Source organism: Neovison vison, chromosome 7, assembly GCF_020171115.1.
Source record: "Neovison vison isolate M4711 chromosome 7, ASM_NN_V1, whole genome shotgun sequence".
Taxonomy (NCBI): Eukaryota; Metazoa; Chordata; class Mammalia; order Carnivora; family Mustelidae; genus Neogale; species Neogale vison.
In genome coordinates, this window is record NC_058097.1 from 157,438,879 (window position 1) to 157,455,968 (window position 17,090).

Below are 17,090 nucleotides of genomic sequence, written 5' to 3' on the forward strand. Positions count from 1 at the left end.
CAGACTCCACCCTACTGAACCCCTCACCTACACTCCTAAACCACAAGGGAGGGAGGGAGGGAAAGAGAGAGGGAGGGAGAAAGGAATTAATTCATAACTAAAACATGAAAAATTAAGAACAGCCATATTTTGGAGACACCTGGGTGGCTCGTCAGTTAAGCAACCAACTGTTGGTTTTGGCTCAGGTCATGATCTCCTGTCCAAGCCCCACATGGGGTTTCCCACTCAGCAGGGAGTCTGCTTCCCCTTTGCCCCTCTCCTTCTCACACACACACTCTTCTCCCTCTCTATCTCATAAATAAATCTTTAAAAAAAAAAAAAAAAACAACGGTTTTATTTTAATCCAATAATCCTACTCCTAAGTATATGTCCAAAAGAACTGAAATCAGAATCTCAAGGAGCTATCTGTACTTCATGATCATTGCCCCATTATTCAAGATAGCCAAGACACGGAAACAATTCAAGTGTTCATCAAGAGATAAATGAGTAAACAAAATGTGGTACAGATACTCAATAGAATTTTACTATACAAAACAATATTATTCAGCCTTTAAAAAAGAAAGAAATCCTGCCTTCTGCAGCAACATGGATGAACCAAGAGAACATCACTAAGTGAAATAAGCTAGTCACAAAAGGACAAATACTGCACAATTCCATTTGTAAGAGGTACCCAAAATAGTCAAAATCGCAGAAGCAAACACAATGGTGGTTACTGGGGGAGGGGAAAGAGGGAAAATAGGGAATTATTACTCTGTAGGTATGAAGTATCAGTACATAAGGCGAATAGTTTTAGAGGTCTGCTGGTCAATATAGCACTGATTTTTATTTTAATTCCAATATAGTCAACATAGTTACATTAGTTTCAGGTGTACAAAACAGTGACTCAACAACTCTATACATTACTCAGTGCTCATCACAAAACCACAATGTTAGTTAAAAGCCAGCTCTTTGCCTACTCTGCCTAAACCTGTACAGTAAACATGTCAATTGGTCTCACTTTTTTTTTTTTAAGATTTAATTTGTTCGTCAGAGAAAGAGAGAGAGCACAAGCAGGGGGAATGGCAGGCAGAGGGAGAAGCAGGCTCCTGGATAATAAGCAAGGAGCCTGATGTGGGACTTGATCCAAGGACCCTGGGATCATGACCTAAGACAAAGGCAGACGTTTAACCAACTGAGCCACCCAGGCATCCCATCACTCTATTTTTTTAAATTTATTTTATCTTTAATTATTAATTTTATCTTTTTTATTTTAATTCCAGTGTAATTAACATACAGTGTTATATTAGTCTCAGGTGTACAATATAGTGATTCCACAGTTCCATATATTACTCAGCGCTCATCAAGACAAGTGTACTCTTTTTTTTTTTTTTTTAAAGATTTTATTTATTTATTTGAGAGAGAGAGAGACAGTGAGAGAGAGCACGAGCGAGGAGAAGGTCAGAGAGCGAAGCAGACTCCCCATGGAGCTGGGAGCCTGATGTGGGACTCGATCCCAGGACTCCAGGATCACGCCCTGAGCCGGAGGCAGTCGTCCAACCAACTGAGCCACCCAGGCGTCCCAAGACAAGTGTACTCTTAATCCCCATCAGCTATTTCACCCATCCACCCTCCCATCTCCCTTCTGGTAACCATCTGTTTCCTACAGTTAAGAGTCTGATTTTTGGTTTGTCTCTTTTCTTTGTTCGTTTAAGTTCAACACATGAGTGCAATCATGGTATTTGTCTTTCTCTGACTGACTTTTTTCACTTAGCATTATACCTTCTAGATCCATACATGCTGCAAATAGCAAGATTTCACTCTTTATTCTGACTGAGTAATCTTCCTATACATATCAATCGATGGACACTTGGGCTGCGTCCATAATTTGGCTATTGTAAATAATGTTACTATAATCTTTTTGAATTAGTGTTTTTGCATTCTTTGAGTAAATACCTAGTAGTACAGTTGCTGAAACATAGAACCCTATTTTTAATTTTTTGAGGAACCCACATACTATTTTCCACAGTAGCTGCACCAGTTTGCATTCTCACCAACTATGCACAACGGGTCCTTTTTCCCTACTATCCTTGTCAACACTTGTTGTTTCTTGTGTGTTTGATTTTAGCTATTCTGATAGGTGTGAGGTGGTATCTCATTACGGTTTTGATTTGCATTTCATTGATGATGACCATCTTTTCATGTGTCTGTTGGTCAGCTGTATGTCTTCTTTGGAAAAATGTCTGTTCAAGTCTGACCATTTACTGGTGTTGAGTTGTGTAAGTTCTTTATATATTTTGGATACTAACTCTTTATTAGATAGGTCATTTGAAAATATCTTTTCCCATTTTCTTAGTTTTGTTAATTATTTCCTCTACTGTGCAAAAGTCTTTTATTTTGATGTAGTCCCAATAGTTTATTTTTGCTTTTGTTTACCTTGCCTCAAGAGACATATCTAGAAAAGATGTTGCTATGGCTGATGTCAGAGAAATTACTGCCTGTGTTCTCTTCTAAGATTTTTATGGTTTCAGGTCTCACATTTAGATCCTTGAGTTTATTTTTGTGTTTGGTGTAAAAAAGTGGTCTAGTTTTACTCTTTTGCATGTAGCCGTCCAGTTTTCCCAACACCATTTGTTGAAGAAACTATCTTTTTCCCATTTCATATTCCTGCCTCCTTGTCAAAGATTAATTGACCAAATAATCACGGGTTTATTTCTGGACTCTATTCTATTCCACTGATCTATTTTTAAACAAAGCACCTATTATTAACAATATATTATTGTGCACTTTAAAATACGTTAAGAGAATAGATTTCATGTTACTTTATAGTTACCACAAAAACAAAAAAAAACATAAAATAACATAAGAAAATTTTTGGAAGTGGTAGATATTTAGCACCTTAATTATGGTGATAGTGTCATGGGGTATGCGTATGTCCCACTTGTCAAAATGTATATATTAAAACATGTGTGTAGGGGCACTTGGGTGGCTCAGTCAGTTAAGCAACCAACTCTTGATCTCACCTCAGGTCTTGATCTCAGGATCATGAGTAGGTGTGGAGTCTACTTAAAAAAAAAAATAGGTGTGCAATTTTTTGCATATCAAATATACCTCAATAAAGCTTAAAAACATTACTGTCTGTAGAATTAAGAAAAACATCCCAACAATAAGCTTAAAGTGAACAACATACTTTGGCCTGGCACATAATTGGCACCCTGTAAATTTTTGTGTCTAGATAATGATATTACTGCCATCAAATTAAAACAGAGAAGCAAAAACATTTTCCTGTGTGTAAGACTAATCTGTTAAAGACAATTCAACTATAAGGATTTCATGTTAAGTAATGTAAGGTGTCTAAAATTGAAAAGTACATCCATCTCTCAGTTTTAAAAAGTACATATTAAGCCAATATCAAGGAAAGTGTGCTTGCTCTCTAGTAACGGTATATTTATTTAAAATAAATACACCTAATTCCAAGTTAACAGGATCTTAAAATCAGTACTCTCCCATTATATTAACAAAATTTTTAAAACCAAGAAAAAGTGCTCAGAGTCCAGACGTAGTCCCCCCCACACCCCGCCCTGGCTGCCAAGGGAAAGAGCACATAAACACAAGCAACTGTGGCTCACCTTGTTGCGGCATTCCTTCAGCAGGCCTTCTACAAACTTCCAGTTGGTTTGAGCAATCACTGATGGGGAGAGGTTGGATAGTTTCGGTTGGCGGATGGTACTGCCCATATTCCTGGCTTCCTGGATGTACTTCTACAGCAAAGAGAAAGATCAAGGCTGTTGGGATGCATGCACACAAACCACAGGTGACCAGTAATAATGAGAGCCTGAAGAGGGCACTACTATCACCCCACACTTTTTTATTGCCTCCTTTTGCTTACAGTTGGAGGTAGAAAGCTTAAAATGAAACTCTTGCAGCAAAAAGAAAAACTAAGACAATATGATGAGTTTTCTCTGATAAAAGGCATTCCATGAGTACTGTAATTACCTTTGCTTTAATGATGTAAGAGGTAAAGAACACACGGCTAACACATAGCTAACATGGCTGCAGCATGTACAGCTCGGTGTACAAACCCAACCAAGTTTCAGAGTACTGATGAGAAACCCATTTTCTCCACCACACTGCAAGGAGTTTAACTCTTCTGCCCATATCAAAAATATCTACCCTATCATAAAGTATATTGCCTTGCTAAATTAGGGCCTGGAAAATAAGAGTGTGCATTTAAGACAACAACTGCATATTCTGTTCTTCTACACTGTGCTGGTGATTCTCCATATGCTACTTTTTTTGACACACACACAGCAATTCAGTGAACTGCACTATGACATCCCCTCAGCAGCACAAGTTTGCAACCAGTATTTTCACCCTAGACTTTATTCCAGTAGTACAATTCTATCCATTCTATCTTCTGGTCCTCAGTCTGCCCCTCCTACCAACCACTAAGGTTAGACATTTCAATTCCTTCACCTGAACTACTGCTATCTGACTCCTATTTTGTTACCTACCTCCTGCATCTCTTTACTCCAACTGATACTGTCCACAGCCTCCATCACACAACAACTATCAAGCTTTTGACCCTCTATTTCCTCTACTTGAATGCTCTTAACTTTGTCTCTCACAATCCCATCAATGTCAGCAACAGGCTTAAAGGCTTCTAAGGCTTAAAGAGATGATGGCTTCCTCAGTCTTCGTTTGAATACTACCCCAGGTAGAACTGAGCTCTGATAATCAGAGATCAAACATTGATTTGCCTCTCACAAGGCCCTTTCGAAGACTGAAGTTATTTGTGTATCAGTTTGTTCCCTTAATAAACTGGTATTCCTTGACAACAAGCCTACCTCCTGTCATCTTCATATTTCAAAGTGCTTACTACAGTGATTTGACCAAGGAAACATGCTCAATAAACACGGCTGAAAAAATAATGTGGAGGTGAGGTGGAAGACCCAGCTTCCTAAATAACACGAATACCCCAAATCCCTTATGCCACCTTTACAAAATGTCTAACCACAATCATATTCTATAAATCAGCAGTTAAAAACTCATAACCATACCTTGCAATTCTTATTCCTTTAAAAAACAGCAAAGACAAAATGGTATTTGTTTTCCCATTCACTGAGGTATCAGACATATATGAAAACAATATGCTTTAATAGGTTTTAAGTGTATAAAATGTAAACTGCAGGGTCTTTTCTCAAAGAGAAGCTCCTGAAATGGGATTCTGAAGGTGAAGCTCCATTTTCACAACTTCTCTGCAACTAAGATAGGGTCTCCATCCTGAAGGCTTAGAACTAGAAACTTCACTGGGAACAAGTTACAGTAGAGCTAAGAAACTCAGCTGGTAGACTCAGGAGGTCAATTCAGAAATCCCTAATCCCCAGGGACCTGATGATAACATTCCTGTCTTTTGCTCCTCTAAGAAAAAAAGTCAAGATTATCAATTTTAAATTAAAATACACAAAAAATAGAAGAAAAGCCCCCCACTCCCAAGTTTCAGATATTCACAGTATTAATCTAAGTCCAGCTTTTCTTCCTTCTCACTCTAACAGAATTAACTTCTTTACTACCACACTACACACACGAAAAGACTCACAAATTTAAAAAGTAATTCTCTCAAATTTTAGACTCTTATCTTCTGAGGTTCCTATCACACTCTTCAGAGTATCATTCATGACTGAGTACCAAAAGAACAGTGAAAGGCTCTCTTCTTAAGTGGGACATCATTCCTAATGGGACAACAAACAGGGTGTGGCTCAGGGAGAGGATCTACATGGTTAATAGCCAGCTGTCACTTGCAGAACATCATACATGCTGGACTTGTCATAACCAAGGCCCAGTATCAGATATCAGGAACTAACTCTAGTATTAACCCTTCTTTATGGGGAGAGGTCATTGCTAAGACATTTGAATTAGACCAGAGGCCAAGGAAATGGGAAGGAGGAGAGTGCAGAATAGTCACAGCTTCACTGTCACTCTTAACGTGTCTTACCTCTCTCTGGTCATTATCTAAACGCAGGTGTTCTGTGTGCTGCTTCTGCCTATCTTTCCGCCTCCATTGGGCAGGAGCATTCCTTTTTGTCCACCTGACAAAATTCAAGCAGATAAATTATGAACATCACACTGAGAAAGTAAGGTCAAATTACTGACAGGAGAGAACCTGAACATCTAGGCAACAACACCGGCCATGGGAAAACCACCAAAAAGTCACCTGAGATAGCTCAGAGACCTTGAGGAAAAGGAGCTCAGACCTCAGTGTCTGGGTCAGTTCCCCAGGGAACTCAGACATAGTTCTCTTAAAACATGTACCAAAAAAACTTCATATGCAGACTCAAAACTATACACATTCAACTCTGTCTGAGCTTTGATACAACCATCTACGAAAGTAACTAAAAAAGAGCAATGCTGCTAAAGTATCTACTTCAGTTCAGACTCCAATTATTTCAATTACCACTTACTGAAGACACAATGCTAGCTAGGTATGGTGTGGGATTTAGTCAAGAGATGATTGCAGTCTATCTGTAGTCTGGCTTTCTGCAGCCTCGGGCATGTGGAGCTATCTCAATTTGCAGAGTACAGACAAGAATTAATTATACTTTGTCACCTGTATTTATTTTTGTTCAAACAAGTGAACAACCTGACAGTCTGAGTCTTTCCCATATTTGCTTTATAAAATTCCAGGAGTCTTCTATCAGCTCAGGCCCAGATACTGGATAACCCTCACCATCTGTGGTTAGGGAGCTGCATCAGGGAATTCCTGAGGTTGACTCACTTGTTGCTGGCTGGCCCGGTGGAAAGTACATCAGACTGCAACTTAGGGAAAAAGCCTGGCTCATACTTCCCTTGTCCAATCTTCATGTCAAGTAAATGGGGGTGAATCGCAGTATGGTCAATTTTCGCCAGACGCAGTTCAATTGCTTTCTCTGAATGAGAATAACAAAAATAAGTCAAATATTTTTTGAAAACACACCACATTTTAGGCCATAAAATAAGTCTCAATACATTTAAGATCATTTGAATCATACAAAATATGTCCTCTAACCACAATAATCAATAATAACATCATAAAACTGAATAACACACTTCTATATAAAATTCATGGGTCAAAAGAGAAATCAAAAGAGAAATAAAGTATTCTGAAACTGAATAAAGATAAAAATACAAAATATCAGCATATGTCATTAAAATATTACTTGAAAGGAGATTTACACCATGAAATGCCTATTTTACAAAAAAAAGGTTTCAAACTAATGACCTCAGCTTCCACCTTAAGAAATCAGAAAAAGACAAGGAAATTAAATCCAGAAATACAAGAAAGGATATAATAAAGGCCAGAGTAAAATCAATGAAATAGCAAACAGAGAAAATTAAAAATCCAAACATTGGTTCTTTCAGATCAGTAAAACCAATTTTTAAAAGTCTGGTCAGGAGAAAAAGGAAAAGAGACAAATTAACAGTATCAGGAATGAGGTGACATTGCTACGGATTCTATAGATATTAATACAGGAATATTCAAATAATTTAATACCAACAAATTTAACAATAGGTTAGATGAAGAGATTCCTCGAAAAACAAAAACTGCAAAAGCTCATTCAATAAGAAACAGATATGAATAGACCAATATCTACTTTAAGAATTAAATCTGCAGTTTATTTTTAAATTTTATTTTTTTAGGGGGCTCCATACCCAATGTGGGGCTTGAACTCACAACCTTGAGATTAAGAGTCACTTGCTATACTGACTGAGCCAGCAAGGGACCCCTGAATCTATAAGTTGAAATCTTCCCACAAAAAACTCCAGGCCCAGATGGCTTCACTGATGAATCCTGCCAAACATCCAAAGAAGAAACAGTACCAGTTACATAAGCTCTTCCAGGAAACTGAAGAGGAGCAAGCACTTGTCAACTGATGCTCTGAAGCCACCTTTATCATCCTGATACCAAATCAGACCATTACCAAAAGAAAAAAAAAAAGAAAGAAAAGAAAAGAAACAACAACAACAAAAAAAAAACCCACAAAAAACTATGAATCAATATCCCTCAGGAACACAGATGCAAAAATTCTAAACAAAATTTTAGTAAATCTAATCCAATAATATACAAAAAGGATAATACATCATGTCCAAATACAGTTTATTTCAGGAATGCAAGTTGATTCACACACTCAAAAATCAAGGAATGGGGGCGCCTGGGTGGCTCAGTGGGTTGGGCCTCTGCCTTCAGCTCAGGTCATGGTCTCGGGGTCCTGGGATCAAGTCCCGCATTGGGCTCTCTGCTCAGCGGGAAGTCTGCTTCCCCTCTCTCTGTCTGACTCCCTGCCTGCTTGTGATCTCTCTCTCTGTCAAATAAATGGATAAAAATCTAAAAAAAAAAAAAAAAAAATCAATGAATGTCATTCACCAAATTAAAAAACTACATCTAATAACCATATAATTACCTCAACTGAGGCAGAAAAAGCAACATCCCCTCTGACAAAAACTCTAAGTTAACTAGTAACAGAAACAAATATCCATCTAGTAAAAGATATCCACTGAGAGGCACCTGGATGGCTCAGTTGGTTTAGCATCCAACTCTTGATTTTGGTTGAGGTCACGATCTCAGGGAATCGAGACTGAGCCCCATGTCAGGCTCCATACTCAGTGGGGAGTCTGCTCAAGATTCTCTTTCTCTCTCCATCTGCCCCTCCCCCTCCATGTGTTTGCTTGCTTGCTCTCTCAAAATAAATCAATAAATCTTAAAAAAAAAAAAAAAAGATATCCCTCTTTTTTTTTAAACCAATGGCTAACATCATACTTAATGGTGAATGCTTTCCCCTAAAATCAGGAATAACTCAACAATGTCCACTATCACCATGTCTTTTTGACACTGCAGTAAAGGTTCTAGCCAGTGCAATATGGCAAGATAAAGAAATAAAAGACATCTGGACTGAAAAGGAAAAAGTAAAACTATCATTATTAGCAGGTAAGATGATTATCTACGTAGAAAATCTGCTAGAATGTACAAAAAACTACTAGAAATAAGTACAGTATGGTTAAAGGACACATACCAATATGCAGAACTCATATTTCTATATATTAGCAATATTAATATTAACAATCAGAAATTAAAATTGTAAAATATTATTTATAGTAATACCAAAAACTATAAAATATTTAAAAGATAAATCTGACAAAGGATATGCAAAACTTGCACAGTGAAAATTACATAACAATGCCGAGAGAAACTAAAGAAGACCTAAATGATGGAGATATCCCATGTCCACAGAACAGAAAATTCAATAACATTAATGTGTCAAATCCCCATAAATTATCTACAAATTCAAGACAATTTCAATCAAAATTTCAGAAGGTTATTTGTGAAAAGTGGTAAGCTGAATCCATTAACTATATGAAATACAAAGAACCCAGAATAGTCAAAGCAAGTGTGAATGAAGTCAGAGGACTAACATTACCTGACTTCAAGATTTTATATAAAGTTGCAGTAATCCAGACAGTGTGGTACTGATATGAATGTAGACTAAAAGATTAATGAAACTGAACAGAGAATCTAGAAATAGACTGACATGTATATAAATCATGGATATTTTGACAAAGGTTAGAAGGCAATTCACTGGAGAAAGAATAGTCTTTTCAACATATGATGCTGTAACAAGTGGATATCCACATGAACTTTGGATCCTTAGCTTATACTATATATAAAATTTAACTTGAAGTGGATCATAGACCCAAATATAAAGCCTAAAAATATAAAACTTCTAGAAAGAAATATGGAGAAAAAAATCTGTGACCTTAGTTAAACAAAACTTTCTTACATATAATACCAAAAGTATAATCCATTTTTTTCCCTAGGATTTTATTTTTAAGCAATCTCTCTACCCAACATGAGGCTCAAACTCACAACCCTGAGGTCAAGAGTCTCATGCTTTATCAACTGAGCCAGCCAGGCACCCCATTTTTTAAAAAATATTTGATCCGTTTTTTTAAAGATTTTATTTATTTGACAGAGAGAGAGATCACAAATAGGCAGAGAGGCAGGGAGAGGGGGAATCAGGCTCCCCACCGAGCAGAGAGCCCAATGCAGGGCTGGATCCCAGAACCCCGAGATCATGACCTGAGCCGAAGGCAGAGGCTTAATCCACTGAGCCACCCAGGCGCCTCTGATCTATTTTTTTTTAAACTGATAAATCAGGCCTCATCAAAATTTAAAATGCTGTTCTTAAAAAAACTCTGTTAAGAAAACAAAAAGACAAGCCACAGAGTAGGGGCAATATATGCAAATCATAGATAAAGGACTTGTATCCAGAATATATAAACAACTTTCAAAACTCAATAAAAATTAAACAAACAACCCTAAAAGGGGGGGGGGCAGAGACACTTCACTGGAAAAGATAAAATAAATAAATGGCAAATAAGTAGATGGAAAAATGTTCAACATCATCAGTCATCAAGAACACCCAAATCAAAACCACACTGAGATATCACAACAAACCTATTAAAACAGCTAAAATTGAAAAGAATGATCATACTCAATGTTGGCAACAATACAGAGTAACTATAACTCTTATAAACTGTTAATGGGAATATAAAATGTACAACCAACCACTTTTTTGAAAGACAATTTGTCAGTTTCTTTAAAAAAGTCAACATACAAACCCACATAATCCAGTCATTCCACTCCTAGGTATTTATGCAAGGGAAAGGAAAACATGTAAACAAATATTCATAGCCCAAATGCCCACGAATAGGTAAATAAACAAATTGCAGTAATAGCCGTACAATGGAATACTACTCAGCACTGAAGGGAATGTGAATGAACCTCAAAATAATTATGCAGAGTCAAAGAAACCAAACTAAAACACACACACACACACACACCCCACAAAAACATACTGTGTGATTCCATTTATATAAAATTCTAAAAATGAAAACCCTATAGTAAGAGAAATCAGAGCATTGGTTGCCTCAGGATTTCAGGAGAGAATGGGGAGGGGACAGGATGGAGGTATTACAAAAGGCCATGAGAAAACTTCTGAGGGTAATGAGTATATTTGCTTGTCCATGATGTAAATGTATACATATGCCAAAATTTTAAATATGTGCAGTTTTCCTTATATGTCATTTATACTTCAGAAAAAAAATTTTTTAAGATTTTATTTTTTTACTTGTAAAAAAGAGAGAGTGAGCACAAGCAGGGGGAGCAGCAGACTCCTGGCTGAGCAGAGAGCCCAATGCAGGACTCGATCCCAGGACCCCAGGATCATGACCTGAAGAGAAGGCAGAGACTTAACCGACTGAGCCACCCAGGCATCCCCAAAAAATATTTTCTTAAGTTTTTATTTATTTAGGGACACCTAGGTGGCTCAGTCTGTTAAGCAGCTGCCTTTGGCTCAGGTCATGATCCCAGTGTCCTGGGATAGAGTCCTGTATCCGGCTCCTTGCTCCGCGGGGAGCCTACTTCTCCTTCTGCCTCTGCCTGCCGCTCTGCCTGCCTGTGCTTTCATTCTCTCTCACTCTAACAATTAAATAAATAAAATCTTAGGAAAAAAAAAAGAAGATTTTATTTATTTGAGAGAGAGAGAGAGCACATGAGCTGGGGGAAAGGCAGAAGGAGAGGGAGAAGGACAAGCAGATTCCCTGATAAGCAGGGAGCCCAACTCGGCGCTTGATCCCAGGATCCTGAGATCATGACCTAAGCCAAAGCCAAACTCAACCAACTGAGCCACTCAGCTGCCCCTCAACTTCAAAAATTTTAAAGAATAAGGCGGGTCCCCACCTGCGACCACTGTGAGCTCTAACAGGTTCATACCCTGGACCCATCTGTGGGAGCCCACCTGCAGGCTGGGAGAAGGAACGAGCTCATGTGCACCTTCTCACCACACCTCCAACCCTCATGTTTGTAGCACCTCTAGGTTGGTGTGAATCATGTGCCAAGTTGGACAATTAAGGAAAAAGAATTTAAAGAGAACGAACAAAAAAAGCTGGTAACTCTCCTGGCATTTCCTAGAGTCACATAAAAACATATCAGTTGTTGGGCCTTGATGTTATCCTAGGTCAAGTCGCATTCTCTCTCTAGGCCTCCCTCACTTCTTCCCACCCTTACTCTCATTCAACAGAACTTATTCAGTGTCCAAAATGTGGCAGGTGCTATTCCACGCCTTGCAGACACAATGGTGAATCAAAGGAACACCTTGATCTATAAAGTTAGCAGGTAAATAAAATTGATTTCCATTAAGATCCCTTTTAAATGCAGATCTTTTAAAAGATCTCCCAAAAAATCCTTTTAGCTAATTGAACATAATAATTAAAAATTTAAAAAATTAAAATTTGGGGGCGCCTGGGGGGCTCAGTGGGTTAAAGCCTCTGCCTTCGGCTCAGGTCATGATCTCAGGGTCCTGGGATCGAGTCCCACATCAGGCTCTCTGCTCAGCAGGGAGCCTGCTTCCTCCTCTCTCTGCCTCTCTGCCTGCTTGTGATCTCTGTCAAATAAATAAATAAAATATATTTTTAAAAAAATTAAAATTTTAAGCAAAAAAAGAAGACCCTTTTTGCTATGTTTTTACCATTTTCTAGTCAGATTGCTTCAAGAAGCTGAGGTGTGAGATATGAGATGGAGTGAGGTGACTGAACCAGTAGTCTTCCAAGGTGGGGATCTGAGACCAGTGGCAAGAACCCTGCCCTAGCGTATTTGGAGTACATCTCTCTAGGGCATACCTAAAATATTGCCATTATTCCTAAGAGCAGAGCATAGAGTCGCTGAAGGCTCTGTGACACCCATTTTTCTGAAATGAATCACACAAATGAGGGTTAGCTGACCCTCCTTCCATATCCCAAACCCCACATTCTAATAGGCCCATAAGAATATGTGCTCTGGTCACAAGTGAGACCAGAGTAATTTAAATCAGTATGCTGCAGTGTTTGGTGTTCAACAAATAGATTACAGATGGGCTGAGAATTGACTGCCTAAACCCTTGCGGGGAGGGGCAAGGCCTCAAGGGACTAGAGCTTCTCACTTTATAGCCTCTAGCTATACACAAACTCCTCCCTTTATTTCAGTGAATCAAATATAAATTTTTCATTTTCAAGTAAACACAACATGAAAAGACTGGGAAGTCCTGATTTAAACTGACGGCTTAGGGGGTGTTTCTCTAAACTGACACTCTTTTAAAAAATCTCCATCAAACTTCCCAGGACCAAAATTTTAGGCAGGGTTCAGGAATACAAAGCCTGATGTGTATGACTATGTCATACACAGGAGGCAAGCATGACTATGTCAGACTAAGCCACTTGCATCAGCAACATGCCCTCAAGCCTTAGCCAAGAGGACTGTCATCTTAATGAAAAGCCTGAAACAAGAGTTGAAGGGTAAAGAGAGAAGGCTAGAGAACATAAGTTTGACAAAGCTAGGACTTTGTCCAAATTGTCACCTGTTTTGGGGTGCCTGGGTGGCTCAGTCGGTTGAACAACAGACTCTTGACTTCAGCTCAGGTCATAATCTCAGGTTTGTGAGACTGAGGCCCACATTGGACCCTGTGCTCAGTGCAGAAACTGCTTGTGATTCTATCTTCCTCCCTTTCTCTCCCCCTCTCCTCCTCTTCACACTCATGTGCAAGCACACACACACTCATTCTCTCACTCTCTAATAAATAAAATCTAAAAAAAAAAAAAAAAAATTGTCACCAGTTTCATCTTCAAAACCTAGAAAAATGTCTGGCACATTCATTCACCCAGTAAAAATTTGTTGAACACTTACCATATGTTGAGCATGAACAGTTATTATACAATTTGGTAAATGAATGAACAAAATATACAAAAAGCCTCCAACAAGGACACTGAACAACCCACAAGGAAGTGAACACACTACTTAATGTGACAGCTCAAATGAGACTATTCTCTAGCTAAGCTGATCTAGGGAGGGCCTCTGTAAACAAAAAGGTCTTTTCATTCACACACGCAGTGAACAACTTTTAACATCTGTACATGCTAGGCCAATGCTAGCAGATTAGGGGCAAGAAAATGAGCAAACAGTCTCTGCTCTTAAATTGTTCCCTAATAATAACGGCTCAAACTAGCAGAGATTACAGAGAAGAAGCAAGAACAAAGCAGCACAGGAACACAAAGGGGGAATCCACTGACTCAGCGAGAGGTCATCAGAGCAGGCTCCTCGGAGGAAGAAACATTTCAGCTAAGTTTTTGTGACAAATACTGTCCAATACCTAACCATAACTCATTCACCCCTTCTTTCTTGCTAATAGAGCCCTGATATTGTTTACAATAACATTACAACCAGTTCAATACTTTCTTTCACAGCCTCCCTTGCACTTAAGGATAGTCATATAACATGGTCATGGTCTACCAAGCAACAGAAGTTGTTGGGAATTTCTGGGAAAGCTTTAGTTTTCTGATACAAGAGGGAAAATACCATTGGTATCAACCTTCCCCTCTTCTTGCCCTGAATGTGAACATAAAAAGCCTCTTGTAACCATGAGGCAACAAGTTTGAATATAAAAGTCAGAATGTTAAGGATTAATTGGGTGAAAAGACAGAATTTCAGTTACTGATTACACTGCTGAGCAACTGAGCCAACATCGAAAACCACTAATTCTGCATTTCTTACTAATTTGAGAAAAATAACCCCCATCCATCTAATCCAAAGGTGATTAAATTCTTGATTACTTATAGCAGGCTCCATTCCTAACTGACACAATGTGAAAGGAGAAGTTTGCCAGGCAAAAAAATGGGAAGGCTATGGGAATAATTTATGCAAAAGCAGAAACGGGGAAAGAAGTTGGCATGTTTAGGAACAAGGACACTAGTGACATAATCCAACAGGCAAGTATAGCACCAAAAAGGCCTCACCTGCTTCATCCACAGTGGTACACTTCTGGTACATGGATGTGCGGAGAGTAGGTGTCCGCACATTCAACAGCCTGATTTTGTCCACTCGGGAATCAAACACCCGGAGTACAGGGTCTTTATCATCATCGTCATGACACATGATTTTGTTGTCAATAAAAGAAGCAAACATCTGGGTCTCTAGGAATCTTGAGAGGAAGGGCAGGTATGGCTCAGGCTGGTCTGATAGAAAAGACGCCTGGTGGGACCAAAAGGAAACACAGTCATTGATAGGGAAGAGGGAAGCTGGTATATCAGCCTTGACCAGCAAAGGCAACCCACCCAAGGGATCCAGTAGGTTAATATTTCTCTGAAGTTTCTTAGGTCTTTATGAAAAGCACACAGAAAAATCTCTTCATGGTTTGGTTTTTTTTTTAACACATAATTTCAGATCTCCTAAAACTCTGACACACTAGCCCAAACTTACTCAGGTAACCTACTGTGGTGACAAATAATCCCAGAATTCTCATGCCCGAGCTGCAAGTGCACGTTGGCCTAAGAGAGCTCTTGGACTCAAGGTAAATCACCTGACAGTAATAACCAACGCTCTAAAGCAAGATCTTATATTCCCATCAACATCACAAGGATTATGAACTTGTTTCCAGCATATAACGCAGGAAAACCCATCTTCAGTTAAATCTTCAAGAGAGTCTAGAATGCTTTCATTCCTCACAACCTCCCTAGCAGGATTACTCACTTTATCAAAGTTTTGCATCTGCTCCCTGTTGGTAAACCAAGACTCCTTATCCTGGCTGGGCTGAATGACAAACACCTCATAGTCTGCAAACATCTGAGTAAAACGATTTGCAAAAACTTCACGGATCTGAATGTTTAGCTGGTAAATCCTGAGTTCTTCCTCATCACACTGAACCTTCAGATCCTTATTGCTGCTGGGGTCTTCACGCACTTCCAGCTACAAAAAAAGAAAAAAACAGTTGAAAATATAAGCTTTTTCTTTATCCCCAAAAAACGCAACTCATCTGTCCCCTACCACCCCTTATTCCCCTCCTAATTCCCTCCACACCGGCCCTACTCCCCCACCTTGCAAAGGTCGTTCACAGAAAAGAAAAGAAACAAAGGGAAAAGAACGAGGAGAGGGAAAGGAGGGGAGGGGAGGAGAAGAGAGGAGAGGGAAAGAAGGGGAGGGGAGGAAAAGAAGGGGAGGGGAGGATGGAGGGGAGAGAAGGACAAAGGGAGAGAGGAATTCTGATATGCAGAAGAGAAAAATGAGAGTATTGGCACTTGCAGGTTCCCAGGAACTCAATGATAATAGAGATAAGATCATTATGGGCAGAGATTCAGGAATAGAGGAAGGGCTACCACTTATCTCAAGGATCATCGAAAGGAGGAAATCTGGAAAGTCAATGAGAAAATGATAATGCAAAGCAACAAAGTCAGACTCTGGCTCTCCCTTCATCTCTTTGATTTTCTCCCCCACATCACATTTTTATCTTTCTTCTTAAGAATTTCTCCTTATTGTGTCTGTTTTAACCTCTCTAAATATTTCTCTGCTCCTCTTTAGCCATGATCTTTTTTAAATATCTGCTTTACTAGGGTGTCTGGCTCATTGGGTTAAGCCACAGCTTTCAGCCCAGGTCATGATCCCAGGGTCCTGGGATGGAGCCCCACATAGGGCTCTCTGCTCAGCAGGGAGCCTGCTTTCCACACACACCCCGATGGCCCGTCTCTCTGCCTACTTGTGATCTCTCTCTGTCAAATAAATAAATAAAATCCTTTTTAAAAAATCTGCTTTACTAACTAAATAGAACAGGAAAACGAAATGTTTCACATTTCAGCAAAAAAAAAAAAAAAAAAAAATAGCCCAACAAAATGATTACATTGGCCCATTCTGCTTATATGTAATTTACAAAAATAACTTAACAGTGAGAATTGGGGAGGGTGAAGAGATGGGTAAAAAACTACAGAAAGCTAAAAAAACAAAAAAACCCAAAAAATTACAGAAAGTTGATAGTCTCATCAAAGTCAGGAAACTTCAGCCTGGAAAAAGCAAAGGACTAGCATTCAGGAGGACCAGGATCTAGCCTCTGCTAAAATTACCAGACATTTAACCTTGGGCTCTCTAAGCCTTGGTTTCTTGATCTATAAAACAGTGTTAAGAAAACCTGCTCTGCATGCTATAGATTGCTGTGAAACTGACAGGGCAATGGATTTAGAAGAGGTCTGAATACAAAGATTACCACTGTCCTCCCTCCAAGTCACTC

General features: G+C 38.9%; 1 protein-coding gene across 2 annotated transcripts in view; it reads right to left on the bottom strand.

The window, feature by feature from the left end:
* DENND5A (DENN domain containing 5A) overlaps positions 1-17,090 on the bottom strand; it is a 101,135-nt gene that overhangs the window by 25,427 nt on the left and 58,618 nt on the right. For both annotated transcript variants that reach the window (XM_044258795.1, XM_044258793.1), the window contains 5 exons: positions 15,566-15,781; positions 14,833-15,067; positions 6,752-6,902; positions 5,972-6,065; positions 3,606-3,737 (listed from right to left, as the gene is read on the bottom strand). In XM_044258795.1, coding sequence (XP_044114730.1) covers positions 3,606-3,737; positions 5,972-6,065; positions 6,752-6,902; positions 14,833-15,067; positions 15,566-15,781 — 828 coding nt within the window. The remainder of the gene's footprint in view (positions 1-3,605; positions 3,738-5,971; positions 6,066-6,751; positions 6,903-14,832; positions 15,068-15,565; positions 15,782-17,090) is intronic.